The 25,303-nt window shown below is 42.2% G+C and overlaps 2 protein-coding genes and 1 long non-coding RNA gene across 3 annotated transcripts; 2 read left to right on the top strand and 1 right to left on the bottom strand.

Moving 5' to 3' along the window:
- Positions 1–4,506, bottom strand: zic5 (Zic family zinc finger 5). Its single transcript, XM_077616518.1, has 2 exons — positions 3,016–4,506; positions 1–2,523 (listed from the first exon to the last, which is right to left on the bottom strand). The coding sequence occupies exons 1-2, from the start codon at positions 4,124–4,126 to the stop codon at positions 2,081–2,083; spliced, it is 1,554 nt and encodes a 517-aa protein (XP_077472644.1). The 5' UTR covers positions 4,127–4,506; the 3' UTR covers positions 1–2,080.
- A 2,010-nt stretch (positions 4,507–6,516) lies between these two features.
- On the top strand, positions 6,517–12,949 carry zic2a (zic family member 2 (odd-paired homolog, Drosophila), a). The gene is made up of 4 exons (XM_077616519.1): positions 6,517–6,661; positions 8,807–9,872; positions 10,968–11,131; positions 11,864–12,949. The coding sequence occupies exons 2-4, from the start codon at positions 8,843–8,845 to the stop codon at positions 12,062–12,064; spliced, it is 1,395 nt and encodes a 464-aa protein (XP_077472645.1). The 5' UTR covers positions 6,517–6,661; positions 8,807–8,842; the 3' UTR covers positions 12,065–12,949.
- A 3,893-nt stretch (positions 12,950–16,842) lies between these two features.
- On the top strand, positions 16,843–25,303 carry LOC144086602 (uncharacterized). Its single transcript, XR_013304534.1, has 4 exons — positions 16,843–16,923; positions 17,316–17,421; positions 24,565–24,658; positions 25,179–25,303. It is a non-coding gene; the product is annotated as an uncharacterized LOC144086602 (long non-coding RNA).

Genomic DNA, 25,303 nt, shown 5'->3' with positions numbered 1-25,303 from the left:
TTACACCCCCCTTCTTTTTTTAAATACATTTGATGAACTCTTCTTTCCTTGAGCGCTATGTAAGAAAAACTGTTTGTTTATTTTTTTTTCTTCCTTCGAGAAACACGAGCACCTTGCAGGCAGGCACCTTTATGGGGGATTTTGAGGGGGTGTCAGCATTAGTTAGAATATATTGTCTGACACTGTCATATGTTTTTGGATGGGTAAAATACAGATGATTTTTGGGTTTTTTGTCGTGTGTTAAACAGGAAAAATATTAGGGGGGAAAATTGGAGGATTGTTATTTTTGGCATAAATTGGGGTTTCGATTGTCTTGTGTCTGGTTGTTGTAGTTAAACGTTAAAATACAAGAGAACTGCATCCTAAAATATTTTAACAATTTTTTTTGTGTTAGGGTTGTGATAGTTAATTTTGATAATGAATTAAGCACAGATTGGGTTGTGATTTTTTTTCTATCAGTGGTCAAGATCATCCATATATCAAGAAGCACTTTACACTATTTTATGAATTTAATTGTGCTTTATCAAAATGCATTTTTATTCTAAAATCTGATAGTGATTTTTTTTAACCAATGAACATAGGAATATAGCAGAGGACGACTGCAAAATGTGCAATTTATCGCAAAATACAGTATATTTATTAACGTTAAAACTGCATGTTATTCTCTTGTGTTGATATCGTACATTTAGCTGCATTTGTTTTTTTTTTAATTGCGTTGACATAATGGAAAGCTATTTCAATTTGCATCAACATCCAATGGTTATATTTATAATCATTTGAACTTTTTTTGTGCGGGGGTTCTTTAGGCAGCTGCTTTTTCTTTGTTGCAACTTCATTATTAGCGAAAAAATGGCATGCATATTAATATTGGAGTGCATTTGCACTTTTCCGTGGGCCCCACGCATGCGCAGGCCGCTCCACAGAGGGCCACAGTGGGCCTTTTTTAGTTTTACGTCGACTAGAACAGCCTTAATTTTGTCTACTAAATTGGGGTGACCGTATCTAGATGACAATGAAACATAAAAGCACGTTGTTTTGAATGAAAATGTCACTTAAAATGTCAAATACAGATATTAAATCTAATCCTTTGAAGGAAAGTGAAGCATATTTTCCATAATGATGTGACAAATAGTATTTATTACCTTCCGTACTGGAATTGATTCCTTTTTTTAACTACTTTTTAAAATAATGTTAATTAAATTTGGAACATCAAGGCTCTGCATCCTTTCCCATTTATCTTTTTTTTTTAAATATCAATGTACAAATGGCACCATGCACCTCAACGAGAGACATCACTATTTTTCTTTAAATAAAAAAAAGGCATGCGAGAGATTTCTTTTAAAAAAAGAAAAGAAAAAGGAAAACAGTGGAAATGTTGACATTACACAGCCTATTCAAGTCAATATTTTACAGGACAAAAACGCATTTCAATAGAAAAGCTCCAAATTAAAATGTAAAATATATAACAAAATGTACAAAAATATCAGCAGTTTACTACCACAAAAACGGGTATTATTCATATTTCTTTGGTACTTCTGTAATTTCAATACAACATTGAACGCAGCAAATAAATTACAATATACCAAAAAAAGCTATTTTTTTTGTCGCTCATTAAAAACTAGTACAACATTCACAAACATGAGTACACTCACATATGTACACGTCCAACTAAACATGTGAGCACATTTTAGGGTCTCCGGGGACTTTGTTGCATAAAATATAGACTTAAATACCTCTTAAATATGAACAAAAAAAATCCATCCGAACCGCAGCGAAACTCTTAAAAGTTTCAAATCAAAACCTGTACCTCTTTATTTCCACTATAGCTCCTTACAAAGTCAAATCTAGTCCCAATCTCCAGAAAATGCTCAGATTTTCACCAATTTAACCTGATTCCAGTTACTTTATGATAGATTTATTTATCTTTTAAGACCCTGTTAGTGAACAGCCCTCCACGAGAATGATGGAATTTGAATATTGCTCTCATAGATGTCAACTTTTGCAGTGAAAAGTGTTGATTTGAGCAGTCCACTTGGATTGAGTGCTTTTTTTTAATGGAAAGTGATTTTGTCTGTTTCTATCATAGCATGGTCCTGGAGTGCGAGTCCCTGAACATTTGCTCATCTTCGGACTCTGAGGTGGGCGCTTCGCTGGAGGGCGAGTGCATGTCGTGACGCGTCTGCGGCCGGTGCGCCCCCCCTCCGCCGCTGCCCTGACACACGTACCACTCATTGAGGTTGGTGACCTGCGGGGAGAGGCTCGCCGAGCGGTTCCGTTGCGGGGATCCCAGGGGGTCACCCGGGGGATTGGTCGAGGTGACGTAGGTGGGCGGCGGGGGGCTCTTGCAGTGCACCTTCATGTGTTTGCGCAGCGAGCTGGGGTGCGTGTAGGACTTGTCGCAGCCGCGCACCTTGCAGTAGTAGGGCTTGTCGGACGTGTGCACGTGAGAGTGCTTCTTCCGGTCGCTGCTGTTGGCGAACTTCCGGTCGCAGCCTTCAAACTCGCACTTGAAGGGCTTCTCGCCTTAATGACAGGAGACATGCAGTCACAGGACTTTTGCAAACATCTTGAACGCATGAACGCGCCCGCATAGCCCCTACCCACCCACCGACATGTTTTACAGTGCGAACACGTGTAACGTGCCTTAAGGCCCCCCCAGGTTCCATGTGGGAGTTGTAGGAGGAGGTGGGCTACTGCGAGTTTTATGTACCTTCGACTGGACTGGATCATATTGAATTTATTAACGCTTGAAAGCTCTTGTTTTTTTTTTCTAAATCCAAACAGCTTTGTTTACTTTTTAGGATAACACAACCCAACATTTTTGGGGGGATTTTTATGAACGAGACCTAAAAATGCAATTTTCTCTTGCAATGACTATGATCACTTTTCACCACCTGAACAAGTGAACCAAATTTGTGAGCATAAAAAAGCATGCACAAATGTTATTTATAGTTCATTCCCTTTCAACATTATACTAAATTCCCCATACCGTTTTTAAAGAGTACTTTTACTGACCTGTGTGGGTCCTCTTGTGGATCTTTAAGTTCTCCGAGCGGGCAAAGACTTTGCCGCAGCCGGGGAAGGGGCAGGGGAAGGGCTTCTCTCCGGTGTGCACTCGGATGTGGTTGATCAGTTTATACTTGGCCTTGAAGGCTTTCCCCTCCCGGGGGCAGTCCTCCCAGAAGCAGACGTGGGCGCTCTGCTCGGGCCCGCCGACGTGCTCCACCGTGACGTGGTTGACCAGCTCGTGCATGGTGCTGTAGGTCTTGGAGCAAGGCTTCTTGGGACTCTGCGGCTCCGGCTCGATCCACTTGCAGATCAGCTCCTGCTTGATGGGCTGCCGCATGTAGCGCAAGAAGGCCCCCGCGTTGGCGTTGGCCTGGTTGTAGCCGGGGGGCAGCGCCGAGGCTCCGTAGGGGTCCGGACGGGCCCCGAAGTGCTCCGAGCGACCGTAGAGATCCCCCGGTAGACCCAGGCGCATGTGGCCGTTGAGGGCGTGCGCGCCCGGGGACGCTTGCTCGTGGAGCCCCGAGTAGAGAGAGTGGGCTCCGCTCTCGGCGTGGACGTACGCACCTGTTGGGGAGAGGAACACGCCGCCGCCGTGGTGGTGGTGGTGATGATGAGGATGGGGATGGTGATGGGGGTGATGCGGGTGGTGGGGGGATGCGGCCGACTGGTCGCCGAGCGCGTGCATGGCGGAGGCTGAGAGTTCTCTCCTGAGAATGAAGTCCCTGCCGCTCGTGTAGCTCGGGTGGGAGTGGTGCCCCACGGGGAAGCCCACGGAACTCTGAGTCGGAGCGAAGGAAGCCGCGGTCGCTGCCGCTGCCGCCGCCGCCGCTGCCGCCGTCGCAGCCGCAGCCGCCGCGGTCTGCGCTTCGTGGTGACTCTGGATGTGCTGCGAGGACGGGCTGAGTTTGCTCTGCGCCATGTGCTCGGGTCCGAAAGGAGTGAGCGCTACGCCGGGGTCGTTGGCCAGCTCCCCGGGGTGGAGGTGGGCATGGTGGGAGAGCGGGTGATGCCCCCCTAGCCCCGGGAAGCCTGTCATGTTCTGGGGAGGAAGGACTTGAGTCGCTGCCAAATCCGCTAATCTTAACGCGGGGTTCCTCTTGCTCAAAGGGGCTTCCATGACTACTCCATGCGCGCGCGCGCCCTCACGCACCGCGCATGGAAATATGGAGAGTGCACGGGGCTCTAGAAGTTCTTTTGTCCGGCGTCTAACTCCGCTTTTCCCCCCTTCGCTCTGTCCTCGAGCGATGGGCAGAACGCACAACAGTTGGAGCACGCAGTGGGGGGACTCGCTTTGCAAATGCCATCGCGGGTATTGGACGGATTGGGCTGAGTGGCAGCACGGCCGACGAGCCTATTGGCTGAACTTCAGCCGAGGGGCACGGCGGGGGTCCGCCCCCGCCGAGGCCCCTCTCTTCCTTCTCTTCCTCCTCCTCCTCTTCCTCCGCACCGCGCTCCAAAAAGTTGCGACTCGCCAACTTGCCGGTCGATGGCCTCGGCCGCAGGAAGGCATCGCTTCCGCCCCTCCGAGGACCCCTCAGCCGTCAAATCGTCTCCCCTCGTTTCGTTATGGAATCAACTCGCAATTTCACTTTTTTTTCGATCATCGCGATGAAAACGTCCCTCCCCGTCCGTCTTTGAGTTTGTCCCATCGGGAGGTCACTCGCATGATTTGGTTGGCACGGTTTTACGTCGAATGCCCTTCGGACACAACCTTCCCATTTTTCCCTCTTCAGCCCCGGCTTAGGAGCGTCTCTCACGGGGTTAGCCAAAAAGAAACACCCCCTCGCCGAAAATTCGAGCCCCTAAATATTCACCAATGTACACTTTACACCCAACTTTAATCAGACAAACTCATCTTTGCGAATTTTCTACAATTCCCAGCCATTAATATCATTACATTTTAGGTTTTTTTTAAAGCATAGTAGTTTAACTGCTCGTTCGTTTCTCGCCTCCTTTTGTCATTTAATTTGGTTCAGTCCCATAAAAGACACTTGAGTGTAATTCGCAATCGATCATTTAACTGCGTGTCAACTGTTAATTATCATCCCCTTTAGACGCTTATACACGCCTGCCCACACACACACACGCACGTAAATTGCACATGCCACTCTGCTTTCTTTTGGGTGTAACTGAGCTGAGCTTCACTGACTGATCGTTCACACACATGCACACACACACTCACAGTGACGTGTCCACGTTTGACAGACGGACAGGGAACTGTCACTTGAATGTTTCATCGTTGTTGTCAATTGAATAGTAACAATTCTCCAATGTTAACATGAGAGCTATTTTCACCTGGAAATTAAAAAAATATGTAGTCACTTGATCTACTAAGTCCTCATTTAGAGGAAGGAGAAAGAAGCAGTTTTAATTATTTTCACTATCGTATCTATTTATTAACTTTGATTTGACACGAAATATTTTTTTCATAAAGTATCTTTATGTTCAATCTCAGAGGACACTGATTTTTTTATGATTTAGTTTTGAATCATACGCAGTCAACATTTTAAGCTAAATAAATATTTGCTTCCCTCAGTACATATGATTTTGAACAGATATGGCCTATATTTTAATGTAGCAAATGTTAAATACAAATCACCGTCTTTCAGCTATGCAATTGAAATTAACTTTTTTTTGCTCATTTCTAGTATTAGTATCACATACTGTTTTTGTATGTTTTACAGTTCAGTTTTTGGCTGCAAAAAATTCGGAACACTTCCCATTAAATCCAAAGCTTTCCTTTTCATAAAGCACAAATTTGCCTATGAAACGCAATTAAAAAGAATTTAAAGGTTTCCAGAGCTATTGATATCACTGAATGGCCTACAAATATTACCCTCCGCCCCACACACACACCAATGAAATATCAATTCTGCAAAGTTTTTAACAATTCAGTTATGATTGATCACAATAAAACCCGTCGTGTGCATCAGAATAATTAATATTAATATCATCTGAACAACTCGGCATTTCAAAAGGCGCACCTGCATGGGGGGCTTGTATGCCCACACCCCCTCATCTATGTGTCAACCCCTCCACAACACACACACACACAGACACAGACACACACACACAGACACACACACACAGACACACACACACAGACAGACAGCAACTTTATGACAAACAGGCTCGTTTTACAGCAACCAGTTGAGAGGGCAGCACATGTGGTCTTAAGGGGGTCAAAGTTCAAACATCCATGAAACCGCAAGGTCACAGAGCACATCAGTCACCTCGCCGGCGTGTCAACATATTGATATTGTGGCAAGTATTAGAAGACCCCGGGGAGTGAAGGGGAGGGCTCTTTCATAATGACATTTATCATTTTCAAACCTGTTGGAATGTGACATTCACAACCACCACTTGAAATTGTGTCTGCCTCTTTAAGTAAGAATTTTCTTCCTTTTTTTTTACAGCCTCCTTTATCCCACCCAAGCAGCCCGCGCAAAGGAAAGAATGAAGTTCTTCAATATGGGCTCGACAGTCCCGACTTTGAACTTGGATCAGCTCCTCTGTTTCCCACCGAGCCACCACAAATGAACTGAAGGAAAAGGAGGAGAGGAGCCCCCAAAACGTCGACGCCAAGAGACCATGCAGCAAATTCTCCAGGTTTAATTTCCAGCCGAGTGGAGCGGCCTAAGCGAGGAAAACTGTGAGTTAACTTCCTTCCTAAACTTTTAAAGGCATATGAAAAAAATGGCCAGGTTGCGTCCCACAGCTAGAACGCAACCCGGCCATTTTTTCGTAGTTATGTGAAAATAGTCATTTTAATACTGACTGCGTTCAATGTGTGTATTTTGCTTGAAACTAGTAACGCTTTGGTGGACTTTTGCATGCTTGTTTGGGTTTGGCAGTCATTTTGCTTCTTGAAATAATTTAAAGGCATCAAAACAAATGTGAACTGATGAAGATTTGAATGTTGGGGGATTTTGTGGAGGTTTTATTCGCTTTCAGAAATGGATTTGTGGTATGCTTATAAGGCGGATAGGCTAGATAGGCTATATCGCCCACTATCTTTACTTTGACCACCTTTGATCAATTAGTTTTCCACACCCCAAATAGGGTGTTTGACCTCACTGGTGGTTTGTTTTTAAGGGTGGTGAGGAGCATCCACCATGTCGCCACCTTTATAGAGTGTGTGTGTGGGTGTGTTTGTGGGGGTGGGGGCTTTAATGTGAGAACCACATAGTGGGTTTGTGGGTATAAAAGAGTAAACAAACAAGCTGTGGCAGGACATGTGGTGGTTGCGGTGGCTTCGTAACCGCTGGACTCCTCACATTTTGTTTTCATTTATGTTCCCAAGGCGACTGGATGCCAAATGAATTAGGGCATCGTTATCAGCACAAATGCAAAATCAACAAATCGGCACTGATTGAGCATATGGTGGCAGGAGGGGGCTTGTTCAGCGCTTTAAAAAAAATAGGAAATTAAAATAGTTAGATCTTGCATCAAGCATTTATTTGTTTAGAATTTTTCCACGGTGGCCTTAATGATTGTCTTATTCGAACATAACATACAGGAAATTTGGATTGGGTTTTTTTCTGCACACAGTACAGTGTGGTCTATATTGCAATTGATAAAAATAGATATGCAATCCATAGTGTCAGTTTTATTCAAATTTAAAATGCATTAATAGTAGAAACTGCATCCCAACTTTCATTTTGATATTTTATTATGTGTTTGGTTTATTTAATACATTTTCAACATGGTTTAATTTAGCAAAAATTTTAGAGTTTCTCATTCATAAAAAGTTACGAGTAAAAATAATTTCCCAATAGTGCCATGAATTAGATATGTTTTATATGACATGTAGTCTGCTATGACTTTTTACATAACATTTCATCGTCATTGTGCTCGAGACCCGATCAATGAAACGTATGAAACTCAAGTGTAAAAAAATATGTAACAGCCACTAGGAGCATGCATACACTGTTTTTTGCAGTAAGGAAAAATTCAATCTGATGGAATGCTTCATAAATAGGCATTCATAGTTTGAGTTCCCTGTCAAAAAATGTGTGTAATGCCATGATAAAAGGGGCTCATGTTCCAAGACTCAATCAGGAACATGATTTATATATTTTTTTAAATCACAACTGCTATTTTCTTGCTTTCTAAAATTGTCGAGCATGTACCGTTTTTTGTCTTGACGTTGCACGGCTTGTATTTGTTACTCTTTTGCAGCATGCATGCCATAATCGCCAAAACGAGTGGCAAACTCCTTAAAATTGAGATGCCGATGCAAAGGTCTAAAACCATGCATCGTCTCTCCTTTTTAGCATTTAATGCCTCCCTTGCAAAGCTTCTCCTCAAAAAAGTAGGCGGTAATCATTTCGTGCAACAACGTGGAGTTACCTGCCATTGGAGGGCCACCTGGGATTGATGAGGCTCAACGGCCAATGACGAAGCGAGGAGCCCGTCAAGTGGCCCCAGTTAAAGGGGGCGTTAGAGGAGGAAGGGCCAGTCCGCGGAGAAGCTTTTGGGACCCTCGCGCGAGCGAGTGAGTGAGGGAGAGAGAAGCGACCCCGAAAGCGAAACAGTCGCATCGAGCGAGCGAGAATCATTGAGGGACAGAGTGAACAAAAAAAAAAATCAACAACAACAAAAGCAAATGACACCACTTTGAGGACATTTGGACGCGCGAGAGGAGCTTGAGACATTTGGATTTCGCCTTCCAATTAAACTTGCGCCCAAAAAAGCGAGCGTTTGCAAGTGTCGAGTCGAGTCGAGCTATGCGCTTTCTCACGCCGAGCGCGTGACAGCGTCACTCACCTCACTTGCCGGCCACTACTTTCCGCAGAGAGCGACGTTTTAGCCAACGAGGCCCCGCGGCGTCATGCTGCTGGACGCGGGCCACCAGTTCCCGGCTCTGGGTTCCTTCGCCCGCCACCACCCGACCAGCGGCGACATGCAGGAGCGAGATCTGAGCCTGGCCCAGAACACTTTTGTGGACTCGGCGGCCCACATGGGCGCCTTCAAGCTCAACCACGAACTCTCGCCGCCCGGGCAGAGTTCCGCCTTCAGCAGCCAGGGGCCGGGCTACCCCGGGTCGGCAGCGGCTGCGGCGGCCGCGGCTCTGGGCGCGCACGTCACCTCGTACGCGGGCTCGCCCTTCAACTCCAGCCGGGACTTTTTGTTTCGCGGCCGCGGCTTCGGCGAGAGCTCCCCGGCCGGAGGCCAGCACGCTCTCTTCGGCCCGGCGGCGGGCTCGCTGCACCCAGCCGCGGGCTCCCTGCACCCGGCTCACCCGGCTCACCACCACGCGGACACGCCGCAGGGCCACCTCCTGTTCCCGGGCATCCACGAGCAGCACGGCTCGCACGCGTCAGGCCAGATGAGGCTGGGCCTGGCGGGCGAGGTCTTCGGCCGATCCGAGCAGTACCACCAGGTGTCCAGCCCGCGGAGCGACGCCTACTCGGCGGCTGCGGCGGCCGCCCAGCTGCACAACCAGTACGGCTCCGTCAACGTTAACATGGCCGCACACCACCACCATCATCACCACCACCATCCGGGCGCCTTCTTCCGCTACATGCGGCAGCAGTGCATCAAGCAGGAGCTGATCTGCAAGTGGATCGAACCCGAGCAGTTGAGCAACCCCAAAAAGTGCTGCAACAAGACCTTCAGCACCATGCACGAGCTGGTCACGCACGTGTCCGTGGAGCACGTCGGTGGGCCCGAGCAGACCAACCACATCTGCTTCTGGGAAGAGTGCCCGCGGGAGAGCAAGCCCTTCAAGGCCAAGTATAAGTTGGTCAACCACATCAGGGTGCACACGGGCGAGAAGCCCTTCCCTTGCCCCTTCCCCGGCTGCGGCAAAGTCTTCGCCCGCTCCGAGAATCTCAAGATCCACAAGCGCACTCACACAGGTAAGGTTATTTATTTATTATGTCGTTTTTCGCTATTTACTATTTATGTTCGCTTAAATTTCTGTTGGAGCACTTTGAAATTTCGATAGTCGGACGCATAATTCTTTATTCCAGGTCGTCATCGCTTCAAATATGCATTCATTGCGGTTGATTCGAGTAAAATACAGCTTGAATAATAGAAAATATGAATGGTTAGTAGTAGTTGTACAGGCAAATTAAATCTGCCATGTTAAATGACGTGCGCACTTTGGACTATTTCTGTGGTGTTTTGGAAAAGATTGCATACTTAAGTAAGTTTTATCATGTGTTTCGGACGCGTTTTTTTCTCCTCGATCTAATGCAGATTATTATATAGAACGAACGTGACATTATTTCATGTCAATGTTTTTAAACGAGGGCTCAGCTTGTTCATTCCTTTTCGCATTACAATCAAATTAAGCACAGGCTTTGGTTAGAAAATGCTTTTATTTACAGCCACATTTTATATCACCACCTAAAAAATGTCAAAACTGTTTACATTTTCATAATACTACCTAAACAATGAGCCTGTATTATTTTTCTTTTACACTTACTCCTGCCTTGCATTAATTTAGTGAAGCACTTAAAAATGCACATACAAGCAAGCCACTTTAATGAAATTTTTAATGCTAAAATGTTTCTTTTTGTTTTGTTTTTGTTTATTGATTTTTTTGAGCGAATAATTGTGTGCTATTGTTGCTATTGATGTTAATGTGCAATCCAGGCCTTTCACCATGTGCACCCATCTTACTGAGAAACGCATGATGGGTCCCAAGAAAAAGGCCAGGTGCTAATTAGATTTTTACTGTCTCCCGAGCAAATGGTGCGCCTTCTGTAGGCCTAGTGACGATGGCCCTGGGCCCCCCACCCACCCTCAAACAATCCTTCCCTAAATCAATATGCGCATATAGGCTAAGCAAGCTAACCCCCATTCACATTTGCATATGCAGGAAGGTTGATGTGTTATTTCTGCTGTTGCCCATCTCCCCTGTTTTTATAAAAATAATTTCCAATGCATACATGTCGGTAAGAGGGACGCATTTTGTGCATGTTATTGACTGCATTTTTTTTCAATAGGAGAGAAACCTTTCCAGTGTGAGTTTGAAGGCTGTGATCGGAGGTTCGCCAACAGCAGCGACCGAAAGAAGCACATGCACGTCCATACTTCGGACAAGCCATACCTGTGCAAAATGTGTGACAAGTCCTACACACACCCAAGCTCCCTGCGAAAACACATGAAGGTATGCAAAAATATGAGTTTTGTAAATTGGGAACATGTAAAGTTGGGTTTAAAGGGAGAAAATTTAGTTTCCTTAATTCTACATGGCCAAGCGTAACGTTTGGAACATTAATTCTGAGTCATGATCTAAATTAATGTATCATATATATATATATGATACAAATTCTATTTGAAATTGATTTGCTGTCAAATATTTAGTAGATTGCACTTTCAAGGGGTAATTGAAAAATACTGTGTATTGTTTTTATGAAGTATCAGTAGTATTCTATGTTAATCTCATTATATTATTGTTTTTTTTGTAATTTAAATGGAAAATGTTGAGTAAATATAGGATTAGATTCTAACCTCCCATGTAATGTGGAAAGCTCAATTAGAAAATTATGCATAAATAATTGACAATTAAAAATAATAAATTACATAGTGGTCACACCACATCACCTAATAAAATACACTTGAAGTATGAAACGTGAGAAAGATGTGGGAAAAAGTGCAAAAAATGATAACACCCACCGTAGTTTATTTTCTTTTACATAAAAAAAACTACATGTCTTCAGCCATCCAAATTTGAAATAAAATTCTTCGTTTTCTCATCTTCCCAAAGCAATCCTAAAGTTAAAACAGCGGCCAGCCTTTCGTGCTGTGCCGTTTCTAATGAAATTCAGCTTATTCAGGCAAACGTGTACACCCAAATCAAATAAATAACGTCATATTCAATCGCAAATATCTCCCGTAGGTGCACGAGTCGGCCCCGTCGGTGTCCGACTCGTCACCGGCGGCCAGCTCGGGTTACGAGTCGTCCACTCCCCCGGGCCTGGTGTCGCCCGCCGCCGAGACGCAAAGCAACACCACGCTATCACCGGCGTCCATCGTCCACGGCGGTGGCGGTGGCGGCCATGGCGGCCTCACATCCAATTTCAGTGAATGGTATGTGTAGGACAAAAATGAAGACACACACACACACACACTTTTCACAGCACTGGAACCCCTCCCCCCTCACCAGAAGGAGACGGGGACACACATTCCAATTTCTTTTACTGTACCCTCCACCAGCACGGAAGGGAACATGTATATGAAAACCCTGTTGTAAATAGCGGCTGACTTTGATCGTGCTAGATTTGTCTTTTTCGGTGTCTAGATGTTTCTTCAACGGTAGCTAACACTCTAACTGGACTCTTAGTGCACATAACCCAATAACAATTGTAGGCCATCGTCAACCCAAGCAGGCAAATTGATTGTACTATACTACGAACTCATCAACGCCTACGAACTGGAAAGCGTGCCAAAGTTGAACACACCGTGTTAAATCATGCTTGTGAATGTACATTTTTTAAAATTTGTTTTTAAGGGGGGAAAAAGTTTGCCGGGCTTCACTCGTCCCTTTTTTGTGCTCTGCAAATTGTGACATAAACTGCTATATGTGGAAGGACCGGCGGGGGGTTGGGAGGGGGTGGATGAAACTTTGTGCTGTTATTTTTACCTGTAACTCTTTCCTGTTTTGTGTGCGTGTGTGTGTGTGTGTGTATGTGTGTGTGTGTGAGTGTAAATAGCCAACTGCCATATTTATCCATTTGTAATTAAATTATGGTATTTACTTGCTACAGATGAAACAGTATTTATAAAAAGAATGTTTCTTTTTTTTTTTCTTTTTCTTTTGGACTATAAATATGTACAATTGAAGAGCTTAAAAACTCACGGGGCAGTTGTTTTTCGTCGTGCTTTTGGTTTTTTGGAAAAGTTTTAAAGAGGTGTTTTCATCCTGACTGTGATAAAACATTTGAATCCATATAAATATAATAAAATGAAGTGTTGTAAGTGCTGACTTTTCTCACATGTGCGTCCTTTTTATGTGTTTTTATGCTTCTTCTCCTGTCAGTCAGTGGACATCTTAATTACGGGCCTACAAAAAAAACGAAACGATAGGTGGTCATATCTCGTCAATCTTTATATATGTGTGTGTTGTTTTTAATTCACGATGTAGAAAAATGCCTTATCGTACCCCTGAAGTTCTGATTTCGGCCTGCAGTGCATTTTTGTAGCCTTCTGAATAGAAAAGACATTTGAGCCACCAAATAAAGGAACTTTGGAAATATTTAGGTCCATTTTGACCATACACAAAGGCTACTGTTGTGTGCTCTATTCAACGTGTACTTGATACTTAGTGAATATTTACCTGTGTAGGCTAGAACTTGACTTGTAGGGTCTGAGTTTGGAGCTACTTGAGAGAAAAAAAAGCTGGTCGGGCAAACAGGGAAGTCTGTGTTTGGGTTGGTGGAGCAGAGATTTTTGTATTTTCTGCTTGAACTTGGACTGAGCAGGGGACCGACTGTATTTGGACACTTCTTGCTGAAATTTGAGTTGTTTTGTAGGCGCCTCAAAAGTCCTTCTGAAAACACTTGTTTCGTAGTCTTGAATTCTTGTTGTCCGGGAATCGGGGTCTAATTTTTTTCGAAGCAGAAAATGTTCGACTTTGAGTATAGTTTCAGACTTGTACCAATTTTCTACAAGTGATTTCTGTTTCTGCTAAAGTGGAGCTGGGCTTCAGACTTTGTCGGATTCGCTGCGGTTTGTGGTCCAGGGACTCGAACTTGAACTTGTGGTTGTGACACGCCATTGGGGATAAACATGTGGAGAGCGGATGTTGACACCGAAGCGAACGGCGACATTCTGAGTTTCTATATAATAAGCATGGGAGGGGCTCGGTGACCTCCGACGGGGCGGGAAGCGGCAAAAGGTCATTTGTGCTCAGTGGGTCCGCATGCGGCTCGGTTCCTGTCCTGCTCCTGCTGGGCTCATCGATCCACACTTGAAGGCTAGATCTTCCTCTTCTTCTTCTCTCTTCTTCCTTCCCTTACAGACGTACTTTATTACGCATGCACTGACATTCTTCAATGTTCGGGAAGTCCTCATTTTGCGTCGTCGTGTCCGGATTGATTACGGTTATGCTCCACTTGCAACTGGTCTTGGTGGGTTCTGTAATTTGGGAAAGAAAGTTGATTGGAATGAGCAAAACTCTTGAAAATGTCCTGTGCAGATGCTAATAATGTCACAAAATGTTAAGTTTTTTTTTAAAACAGTTTTCTACGCACGTACTGCCATTTGTTTTTTTATGTCTGGAAGGGATCATTTGGTGTAGTTTTGTCCAAATTGATTACAGTTATAGATAACAATGCAACTGGTCTTGGTGGGATTCTGTATTTTAAAAAGGCAAGGTGATTTGATTGATCAAAACTGTGCCAAAGTCACTTGCAGATGCTAATAATGTTACACAATGTGAAAACGTTTGCAGATTTTTACGCACATGTTGCCATTTTGTCATGTTTGTATGTGATTTTCAATCCAGATTGATTACTAATGTATTTTAAGAAACTAAAGTCTTCACATGCCACTAATGTTATGCAACTTAAACCCTTTTTAACAGATTTTTTAACGTCCAAACACAACTGCAGGTGAGTTTTTTTAAAATTTTATATTCTTTTATTTTTAGCCTCTTTTACATTTCCCCTCATTTCTCATGACACAACGTTTTAACTGGTCCTATTCTGTGCCAATTTTGTACCATTGTGTGTCCGATCTAGCATAGTTCCGCTCAATAATTTTATTTCATTTCTCCCATCTAAATTTATTAGGCCAAGTTTTTATCTTCAGCACTGGCACACGCAAACAAACAAAAAAAAACCTCTTGTTAAGTCATTTAGCTAAGGCGTCTGTGTGCGTGCGGGGGTGTGCTTATTCCCACCTGTTTGCCCACACGCACGCACGCATGCGTCAAAACGTGTCAGAATGAAATGGTGAAATTGAATTACTATTGCAAGAAAACAAGGAATCGGTCTACTGATCAATCTGCAAGAAACAATGATATATTTACTCATGCAAATGAGTTGACACGGGAACAACACGTGAACTCAACGACTACTATTGAACAGCCAGTTTCCGTTTAGAATTTACTGCTACAAGCATGACTACCAATTTAAGAAGAACTTGCTTGGATAAACGATTGTATGGAAGAGTATTAGGGCCATTGAAGAAAAAAATAATGATTCTGACTTTCAAGTCAAAGTTCTGAGATTAAAGTCTGAATTCTGATTTAAAAGTCAGAAATCTCACTTTATTCTCAAACTTCTGAAAACAAAGTCAAAATTCTGAGAATTTAAAGTCAGAATTCTGAAAATCGGGGCCACTTGTTTTTCTTCAATGGACCTAATCCTCGTCCGTACAATTGGATGTATTATATTTTAGCACCATTATATTATCAAAGTCACAATGCAGCTTGCTATGTTATATCGGTGGATCATTTTACACAAAACATGCCTTGTATTTTTCTACGTCGTATTAACCAAGCAGCAAATCCAGCGTAAATATGACCATTTTAACCGCAGACGTGGAGTAAAAATGCAGCTAATACATTTAAATATGGTTAAGATGCATTTATACAAGTGCAATGATCTTACTGTAATCTCTTGGGAGCCAAGCTCTTGTTTGGGCTGCGTCGATAAAGTCCCTCTGCTATTTGGGATTATCCGGTAATCTTCATCATGCAAGTACCTACCAAAAGAGAAAAAAAAGCATTGAAAATCAGACACTGATGTCAGTCTATTTACCCATTTGGCACCAAAATCCATGTTTTATGACATCACTTTTTTATCGGGTCTCCTGTTGTGGGGCTAAAATGTTGGCGTTTATTTTCCTGATCATCAATGACGTTGTCAAACATGCGGCCCGCAGCAACTTCTGGTAGCTCATACGTTTTTATTTTGAATCGGACGAAGTAAAATCAGAAATTTCGTCCACAGTTGCAATTGTTATATCAATAGTGAATGTTGTTGTCATGGTGATCTATGACGTTTTAAGACAGGTTTGTATCCTTATATTAACCCTACATTGGCCAAATATACCATTTTTTTCACTAGGTGATGAATATTGATGTATCATATAATTGATAATATCATTAATTTGATTTTCTGCTATTTTTACTCAATTGCTATTTTATATATAAAACATGGAGTACTTTGAAATCAAATTTTGATGGGATCTTTCTGATTCAGATTTTTTTACAGGCCTTCCGTTTTTCCTGATTATAAGAAATGTTACATACCTGGTGTGTGCCTGTTTTTAATATTTTTTTTTTTGGGAGGCTCTCATAGAGCTTCACAGCCTTCCTGTGCAAAAGCCGCCATCCCCCTTTCGTCGACTTTCATCCTGAGATTTGCGGCCGCCTTTCTCACACACATGAATGCGGTGCTTCTGTCACTTCTCCTGGCACACTGTAGAAACAAACAACACACACACACAAACCACACACACACACCCAACACACCCCCACTTCTGCTGTTTTACTCATTTAAGGAAGCGCCTCCCATTTGTAAAACATAAACATTCTCCTCCAATCTTGAACCGGATTGCCCGAAAAGAAGGAAAAGACGCAGAGTGAATGACGCACTCGGCTTGACGGAGTGTCTTATTGTTATGCCATCAAAAGACTTCACTACTTTCTTCATCCTGGTTATTTAGTTCAGAGTGGAAGCACAGTCATTTTAGGTTTTGGAAATTAGTTTCAGTAATACTTCAATGTGTTTTATTCTTATTTTTCTACATTTCTCCCCTTGATTTTCATTAATTCTGCAGTTTTCTTTTTGATCATTTTGCTGGCAAACACTAAGTTTTAAGTGATTTCTACTAACCTCAAAGTGCTTTTTCTTGTTTTCTCCTTGCTTGACCGCAGGTTTATTAGCCAGAAAGGACCCTTGGATTGGCTGCCTGTGCGTTGCATACCTGAAAACAACAACAAAAAATATTGTAAGTTCTGTACAGTGTTTGAAATCAACTCTATATTGGAGATTTCCCATCTTTTGAAAAATGGTAAAAATTTTATTGGTTCTTTAAGCCCTTCACATGACTTATTTCTGAATACTACATATAATCTATATTGAGGAAATTTAGTTGGAGGTGTGGGATCGGGCTTTTTGACGAAGAAAACGTACAGAACTACAAACTTTTTAGATCTGCTCTGGGAAAAAAAAGCACCCTAAAATTTTACTGGACTATTTTTTTCCATGTTTTCGCTGCCTTTGCAACAATGCCATACATTCAGGTTTAATGAGGTGAAAACCCATAATAAGGGGTCTTTAAAAAAAAGCTTTATGATGGTGAAAGTTGGACTCGGATAAATTCTATTGTTTTTCTAATAGGAGTCGTCTTTTGAAATCACATACCAAAGAGAAAGTGAAGGAGTTGGACTGCTGTTTTGGAGGTTGTACGTGAGTGAGTCCTCGAGAGAAGCCAGACTCGCGCCAGGTACCCGCACAAACTTCCTTTCTCCATTCCACACCACTCTTGGCCAAGGAAATTTTCAATTTCCTCAACACCTGTAAACATGCCGCTTATACTTTGCCGCCTTTTATCTTCAAACACACCAGAGACGTGCCCTCAGGCACCCCGTGAAGGACGGTGACTGGGTGGTGCATTTTTTTTGTTTTATAGAGGAGGCTGGCAGGTAATGGAACAAAGCTTATGGCTATTTTGCATCACATCTTTTTCTGGGAGGAGCAGGGGCTCCCTGGGAAAATTCTACTGTGAAAGGCCACCTTGGGCGAGGCGAGCAGGATTGCTCAAGTTGACTGAATGTAAGAGCTTATTCCGTTCCAAATCACAACAGAACTCATTTCGACGTTAAAATGTCTGCTTCGTCAGTGAGTGCTTCCCGACTTGGGGGGTCGCAGACTGCATGTCAAAATATTTGTTGCATGTAGTATATTCTCAATACGAGACATAACGTATACAGCATGTGAAATAACAATCTACTATACTAGGATTCTACACTACAGCAATGTATACTACTACACTATTGTACACTACACTACTTTACACTATTGTATTCCACACAACGCAATTGTAGTCTACATTACTCTACTGTACATTACACTACTGTATTCTACACTACACTATAGTACTCTAGACTACACTACTGTACTTTATACTACTCTATTTTACACACTACAATACTGTTCATCACTAGTGTTCACCACAATATACAACACTAGTGTACTTGACACTACTGTATGCTACACTACACTACTCTACTGTAATTTACACTACTGTATTCTACACTACACAACACTACTGTACTCTACACTACTCTACTATACATTACACCACAGTATTCTACACTACACAACACTACTGTACTCTACACTACTCTACTATACATTACACCACAGTATTCTACACTACACAACAGTACTCTGGACTACACTACTGTACTTTATACTACTCTATTCTACACTACACTTCTCTACTCTAGTACACTACTGTATTTTACATTACTTTATTCTACACTACACAACACTACTGTACTCTACACTACTCTACTATACATTAAACCACTGTATTCTACACTACACAACACTACTGTACTCTACACTACTCTACTATACATTACACCACTGTATTCTACACTACACAACAGTACTCTGGACTACACTACTGTACTTTATACTACTCTACACAACTCCTCTACCCTAGTACACTACTGTATTTTACATTACTCTATTCTACACTACATTACTGCTCACCACAATATACGACACTAGTCTACACTAGTGTACTTTGTACTACTGTATTCTACATTCCACTACTGCACACTAGAATACAATACTATACTGTACACCGCTATACTAAACTTTAATCTCTAATACACCTTGAAAGACTGGAAAAGTTTAGGTATGGATTGGAAAAAAACACTTTTTCACACATTCATCAGACAAAAGTAAGTGTCATGAATGGTAATTATTTTTAAACGCTGTGACAACCTAAACATTACCACTTTCTTATAAAATTAAAGTATCGGGACTGTTTTAACTTGCATAAGCATTGAGTTAAGGTGGAATGACTATAACTCCCTGCAGGGCAAATAATTGATGCAACACACTTAAAATATACTGTATATTATATATATTATGGGATAAATGGGGGTCGATTCCATTTGAGACACATAGGCCCCATCAAAAGTTTAAGGTTTCGAAGAGCCGTCAGCGGAAAACGGATTTTTAGGTTTACCTAATGAGAACCAAATGAAAGCGCAACTGGGATCAAACCAGCTGCGACCACCATGGTGGACTCTTGCTGGCCTAGTCATTATCAATGCGATCTTCGAAGCTTTTTGGCTCTTTGGAGGGGTCCATTCACCAGAGGAGACAAACAAATACCACATTAGTATGGGCCTTGTCGCATGCAAATGAGCCATAATAAACTTTCATTTTTCCGCCCTCCTACATCGGTTCCTTTTTGTTGTCTTATAGATGTACTGTACTTTATTTGGTTTTGTGCAAAGTCGAGCGGGTTATTTCAGGTTTTAGCAATAGCCTCTCCGCGGGTGACTGCTCTCATAGCACCCCCATGGATATTGCCTAGGATAGGGTCTTCTTGTGCAACTAGGTTGGAAGGAACTAATTTGATTGACTTTCACCTCTGTTTTTTTTCCTCCACCTCCTTGCGACAATGAAGAGACCTTTCTGGTCAGTAAGCGTATTGACGATCAGTCAGTTAGCACTCAACACGTCAATGCGCCGTTCACTCTCGTCATGTTACTTTATGTGCCATTGATTGAACCCAGGTGTCTGATAAATCAATGTATTATCCGCTGCCTCAAACTTTCTGAACATCGGTCAGGTGCTAGGTGTATATTCCATACATAATTTCATTGTTGAGTTAATTGTCGTGATTTTTCTTCCCTCACTAAATGCGACAAAGCGTCCTTCATGGTTTTGTGGAAACATCCAGCTAACACTGCAACATACTAGATTTGACAAAATGTGACTATGAATGGTGATATGTTTGCTAAGATGTAAACAATGTCAGAGTATCTCGTGCAAATCAGATGCTGTCAGATTGATGAATATATTTTGGAAGGATCTGCATTCATTTTGCCAGTCATGAATATAAACATGAATCCCCCCAACCCAAAAAAGATTCTTTAAGCACTTCAGAGTGACACGCCATCCCGTCTACTGCCCCCCACACCCCCCTCGTGCAAAGGAGGCGTTGATGAGGTATGTGTATCACGGCGCCCAGGAGTTCCAGGGGTGTCGCCTCAGTTTACTTCCCACCTTCCGCCTCGTGAGTGGCGGGCGGAGGGGGCCGAAGCTTGCTTTGCCCTCCCAGTAGGGGGACGAGAGCTCCCGTCCTACCGATGGTTGACATTTTTTTAAAAATCGGACAGAAGGCGACTTACGGTGCCGACTGTTGTATGAAAAAAAAAAATTGGTTTAGTAATTTTAAACAGATTGAATGAGAAATTCCCTCTAGTGTCGCTGCACGATATGAATAATGGTTGTCCAAACTTTTTTCTCCGAGAGCTTCACATTTTGCTTTTATTGGTTGAACATATAGGATAAAGATGGAGTTTTAGAAATTAATGTATTGTATCCTTGGGTATTAATTGATTTGTTGACATTGACGGCCAGATAGAGGGCGATAATGCCAGATAGATGCCGATATAGCCTTGGATATGTTTAATCATGTAAAACTAAATATTGCAGTTAATCAATTCAGGGTGCCGTTGTTGGATGGGATAGTTAAGATTAGTAATTAAATTCTAAATAGAATTTCAACATGTCACGTTTTGATCTCACTGCTTCAGTAATGAGCTCCAACTAGTGTTGAAGCTGGGAAGTGCAACAGAGTGTAGGCTGTTTTAAGCTTCTTGTGCGGGTCATATTCAATAGTTTTTTTCATTTGCTGATGAGCCAACCCCAGTTGGGATGACACTGCTCTTGAGGAAGAGAAATCCTGGGATAGGTGTGTTTGTTTTTGACTAAAGAGCGCCTAGCCGCAAGCATGGTCAAAGCGCCAATAGGGCAACGAATGAAATTGGCTTTGGGGAGCCTAATCAGGTGGCTGAGGCGCCCCCGGCCGGGTAAGAGCGGGAGCCCGGCACCGAGCGTTTATGGCATGTTAGCACACGTCTGAGAGTGGAGTGGACATAGAGACAGATGAGTTCACCCGCGGAAGGATTACGGCGCTCCCATGCTGATCGGTAACTACCACCCGGCCCTCGGCGTGTCCTTGTGCACCGTGGCCGCTCATTAACAGCGGAGTAACGGTTGATCGGCAAACGGGCCTCGTTAAAGAAGCCTTTAAGCACCTTTGAGTGAGACCTAACGACTTTGGCCAAGGAGGTTAGCTTTTCAGAGGAGTCCATCAAAATGGGCTTTTAATCATGACTAGTCTTTCAAGAAAGTAAGAAAGTTTCCATTCAATTTATGCTTGAATGCATACATTCTTATTCTAATCGGTAATTTTATTATTTTTCTAAATTCTTTAAACTATTGCTTTCTTTTTTCTTTTTACCACCGACAGCCTATGTTTTTTAAAGATAGTTATCTGAAAAACTGATGTCAACAGATGCCTATGTAGCCTGTTTTGTTACTTTAACAAATGTTTGTTCTTGGTTTCTGATCAAATAAAAAATTGCCCACCTAAAAATGCGTCTTATGTTTTTTTTTCTTCTTTCTGTATTCTTCTACCGATGGGATTTGTAGTCTGAAAAATGCAGAGCGTAAATCCAACAAAGTTATCACTCGAGAGAACAGGAAAACTAGCAACAATGTCCAAGCTTTTTTTATTCTTCTCTGAGGTCCACTTTGAGAATAATCAAAAGGATGCCAGGGCCAATCAGAAATCCTTTCACTTTGATTCCAAGCACATTTCCATTCCCGGTTGATTTTACCGCTTGACTTTGCGATCTGACTTTGTCAACCCTCCAAAAATGCCCCTTTAACAAAATAACCTCTAGGGTGGAGGTTTTTCCAAACTTGGCACCTCTTCCGATGCACGTTTGAAAGCGTTTTCTACGTTCTTGGCTATGCGTGACCCGCCTTTGTCAGAGAAAAATGCACTGTAAGCTGGCGGACATGTCAAGCCACAGTATGTGGTCCTTACATGTGCCGTAATCCCAGCGATGGCCTTTGAACCGTCTTCGGCTCACCGACCTGACATGGAACATCGAAAAACAAATGGGGACCTTGAAAACCATACGGCTCTTCTTGTTTGCCCTCCAACTTGTCCCGTTTTTATTTTTTTCATTTTTTTTATACCACTGGTTGTTTTTTTAATTGTTTTTTTGGATCTTTTGTGTTATTAGCTTCTTAAATGTCAAATATGTGGAGAATGCTATTGATTTTTTGATGGTGTTATCTGTTGAAATAGTTGGGTTTTGTCAATAAGTGATGATATTATACTAATTATTTCGCAGGGTTTATACAAAAGATATTTTACTGAGATTTTTTTCCACATTAACGATTTTACACAATATGCAACATTTCAATTGTCGTATTTTTCGGACTATAAGTCGCATCTGAGTTGCACCCGCCAAAGAATGAATGCACAACGAAAGGGGGAAAAATCATTTAAATGTATAACATTATTGTAATTTACTTGGCAAGTAATTTGTATATTTCTGCTTTCTCTCGTTTTCTATTTAATACTATAATACTATTTTTCTTCCCTTATAAATCATTGTTGATAATCATTGCGAGAGCATTTACATAATTAAATAATGATGGTCAAATGTAATATATAAAATACAATTTGCTCAATTACAATTTCCATTTATATTCCTATGACCTCGCAGATAAAATATTTGTCAAAATGCACAATATAATAATATTGGCTTCCATTTGAAATCTCAATTCCTTGAATAAGTGCTCCAAAACGGACAAGTCTTTGACTCCATCCTCACTCAATGAACATAATTTCACTGTTCTCCCGCATATAGCTCTCTTACTTTTACTAATAAAGCCGTGTTCCCCGCTGATGGAAAATTGTGGGTTTACCTCGAGCAGCAGGGGGGCCTGGCAATCAGTTCTCTGGAAAAGCAGTGCCAGGTTAACCTGCTGCGATAGTGGACCCCAGGGACGGTGCCCCACCTCTGCTCGACGTGAGGAGGGAGGCACGCCCGCGTGACAACGGCGTCGCTGCCAGCTTGCTCATTTTGCACGCTTCAAAAATGGCCTTGTTTTTTGTTTTTAAAATGCGCTTCTGTCTAGTTAAAGCTAATGCTGCACTGGATGATCACAATAGAGAAGATTTTTTTTGTTGTTTTGTGGACTCAAAATGGCGATAACAACGCGAGGAATTATTCTGTTGAAGTCGCTTTGACGCTGGAGTTTGACGATCAAAATTTGAGTTAAGAACTTGAATTATTAATCGCATAAAACTTTGTGTATTAACTCATTGCCTGCCATTGATGGCAATAGAGGGTTCCAATCCATTTTGACTGGGAATTTTCAGTGTGACTTTTATATTGAAAAATCACCAAATGAGTTTGTTTTTATGAAAAAAAAAGATTATTTTAGAGACTGAAAAAATACAACATTGTGAACTAACAGAGTTTAGGATGGGTGGATAGGCGTTAACCCTCAAAAGCACACCCACTCACAGTAGGAAATCTTTTTTCTTTTGTTAATGGGCCACTTAGCGTATCTTTTCGCATTATGATGCCCACCAACAATGCCCATTTTCTGCAAGCTTTCCCTCAAATCGTCCTTTTTTTTTTCTTTTTGACCGGCTTGGGCAATTGAAAGTAATCCAGACCTTCGTCAAGTGTTTCCTGACGTGAGCGCTCACCGGCTATTCTAATGCCGATGCATTCGAAATCGAAAGCACTGTAAGAGCACTGGAATTGGACAATTTAGAGTACGTTGGATTTAGATTCATGAGTGTATTTACATCACAATGTGCTGGCAGCCATCGTTGGCCCGCCATGCAAATGGATTCTACTTGTAGTAGTAGTAGTGGTAGTGTGAAGATGGGGGTTGCTTCTTGCCTTGCCGCTCGCTATTGTCCACAGCCACTCACACAACACCAGTTTGCATCTTTCTTCTTTCCTTATGATTTGGTGCCAGTAATTGCTTTGCCATTCAAACGTTTTTTTTCTTCATTTTAGAGATGATGGGTGTGTGAAGTGTTTTTTTCGCTTTCCCATACGGCTCTTGCAATTTTTTTGCAAAGGAAGGTGCTTCTTGGGAATTCGTTCTAGGGATGTCCCGATACTGAGTTTTTCAATTCCGAACCAATCCGATTTTTCGCTAGATACGATACCGATCCAATGCTAATATTTTTAGACCAGTAAAACACTTATCTTAATCGCTTATCCTCACAACGGTTGGGGAGAGAAAAAAAATGATAAGTTGCACTTGAGTATTAGCGGCAGGCTGAGCCAAACTATCGAAAAGGTGCGACTTATAGTCTAGAAAATGCGGTCATAAAAATAAAAAGCTGTACGTCAACATCAGCTTGGCCTGGAGCTGGCTACTTCGAACGAACGAATGTTTTTCCATTTTAGCTTGAATTTATTTGTGCACCTAGCCTCAACTATGTGTGTTGTATATTCATTGCATCCCGTTAGGTCAATACATTTAATTATGCTGTTCTTCGCAGGGTGCCGGCACAGAGCCGCCTGTGAATGTTGCTTCTTCAATCTGCATATATAAACAAAATCTTAAGAAGAAGCCACAATGACCAAGAGAAGCTTGTAAGTTGATTCTCAAACACTATTACTCAAAATAAATAGCATTGAAGTTTGTGCGGAGATGAGAAAAACTAACTTTGTTAATTGGAAGGAAGCAGAGTTCAACTTTGGTGTGACTTTTTTTAATAAGACTGTTTTCACAGTCATCGATGACATTTTTGGGTTTTCTGTCTTGTTTAACATCATTTGCAACATTCGACTGCAAATTAAATGATGAGCCAGTTCTAATTATAAGATCATTTGTGACAGTAATTCCCAACAAGGTGAAAATGAGCTAGAGTGAGTTTTTTCCTCAAGCTGTGTTTTTTTTCCTGCTTGGAAATGAACTATGTATCAGAACATCCACCCTGGATTTTGACTAATTAAGAAAAGTAATGCTTGGAAAAAAGATTTGAGCAATACTGAAAAAGTGCATCGTGAAACACTAAATGAAACAAAAGGACGTTCGTTTGCATGCACAATGAGTTTTTTTTAATATCAATTAACTTTCATTGAGCAATAAGATGAGATTTTTATGAAACAGGGTCAACATGGCGGCGTTGGTTGCCCGTACTGGCCCTGCTCCAAAGGGTAGATGGAAAAGGGAGGCCAAGTCAGAGCTTGAGGCTGGACGCAAGCTGTGAATGTGAAAAGAGGCCGAGTCTGCGC

Source organism: Stigmatopora argus, chromosome 13 (genome assembly GCF_051989625.1).
Source record: "Stigmatopora argus isolate UIUO_Sarg chromosome 13, RoL_Sarg_1.0, whole genome shotgun sequence".
Lineage (NCBI taxonomy): Eukaryota > Metazoa > Chordata > Actinopteri > Syngnathiformes > Syngnathidae > Stigmatopora > Stigmatopora argus.
Note: the sequence above shows the minus strand (reverse complement) of the source record. Positions and strands in the feature narration are given on the sequence as shown.

Bases quoted from the DNA above. Each gene is read 5' to 3' on its own strand.
- zic5 (XM_077616518.1), bottom strand. From the start codon at position 4,126: ATGGAAGCCCCTTTGAGCAAGAGGAACCCCGCGTTAAGATTAGCGGAT. The intron at 2,524-3,015 runs GTCAGTAAAAGT...CCTGTCATTAAG, and splicing joins CCACAAGAGGACCCACACAG to GCGAGAAGCCCTTCAAGTGC.
- zic2a (XM_077616519.1), top strand. From the start codon at position 8,843: ATGCTGCTGGACGCGGGCCACCAGTTCCCGGCTCTGGGTTCCTTCGCC. The intron at 9,873-10,967 runs GTAAGGTTATTT...TTTTTTCAATAG, and splicing joins CCACAAGCGCACTCACACAG to GAGAGAAACCTTTCCAGTGT. The intron at 11,132-11,863 runs GTATGCAAAAAT...TATCTCCCGTAG, and splicing joins CCCTGCGAAAACACATGAAG to GTGCACGAGTCGGCCCCGTC.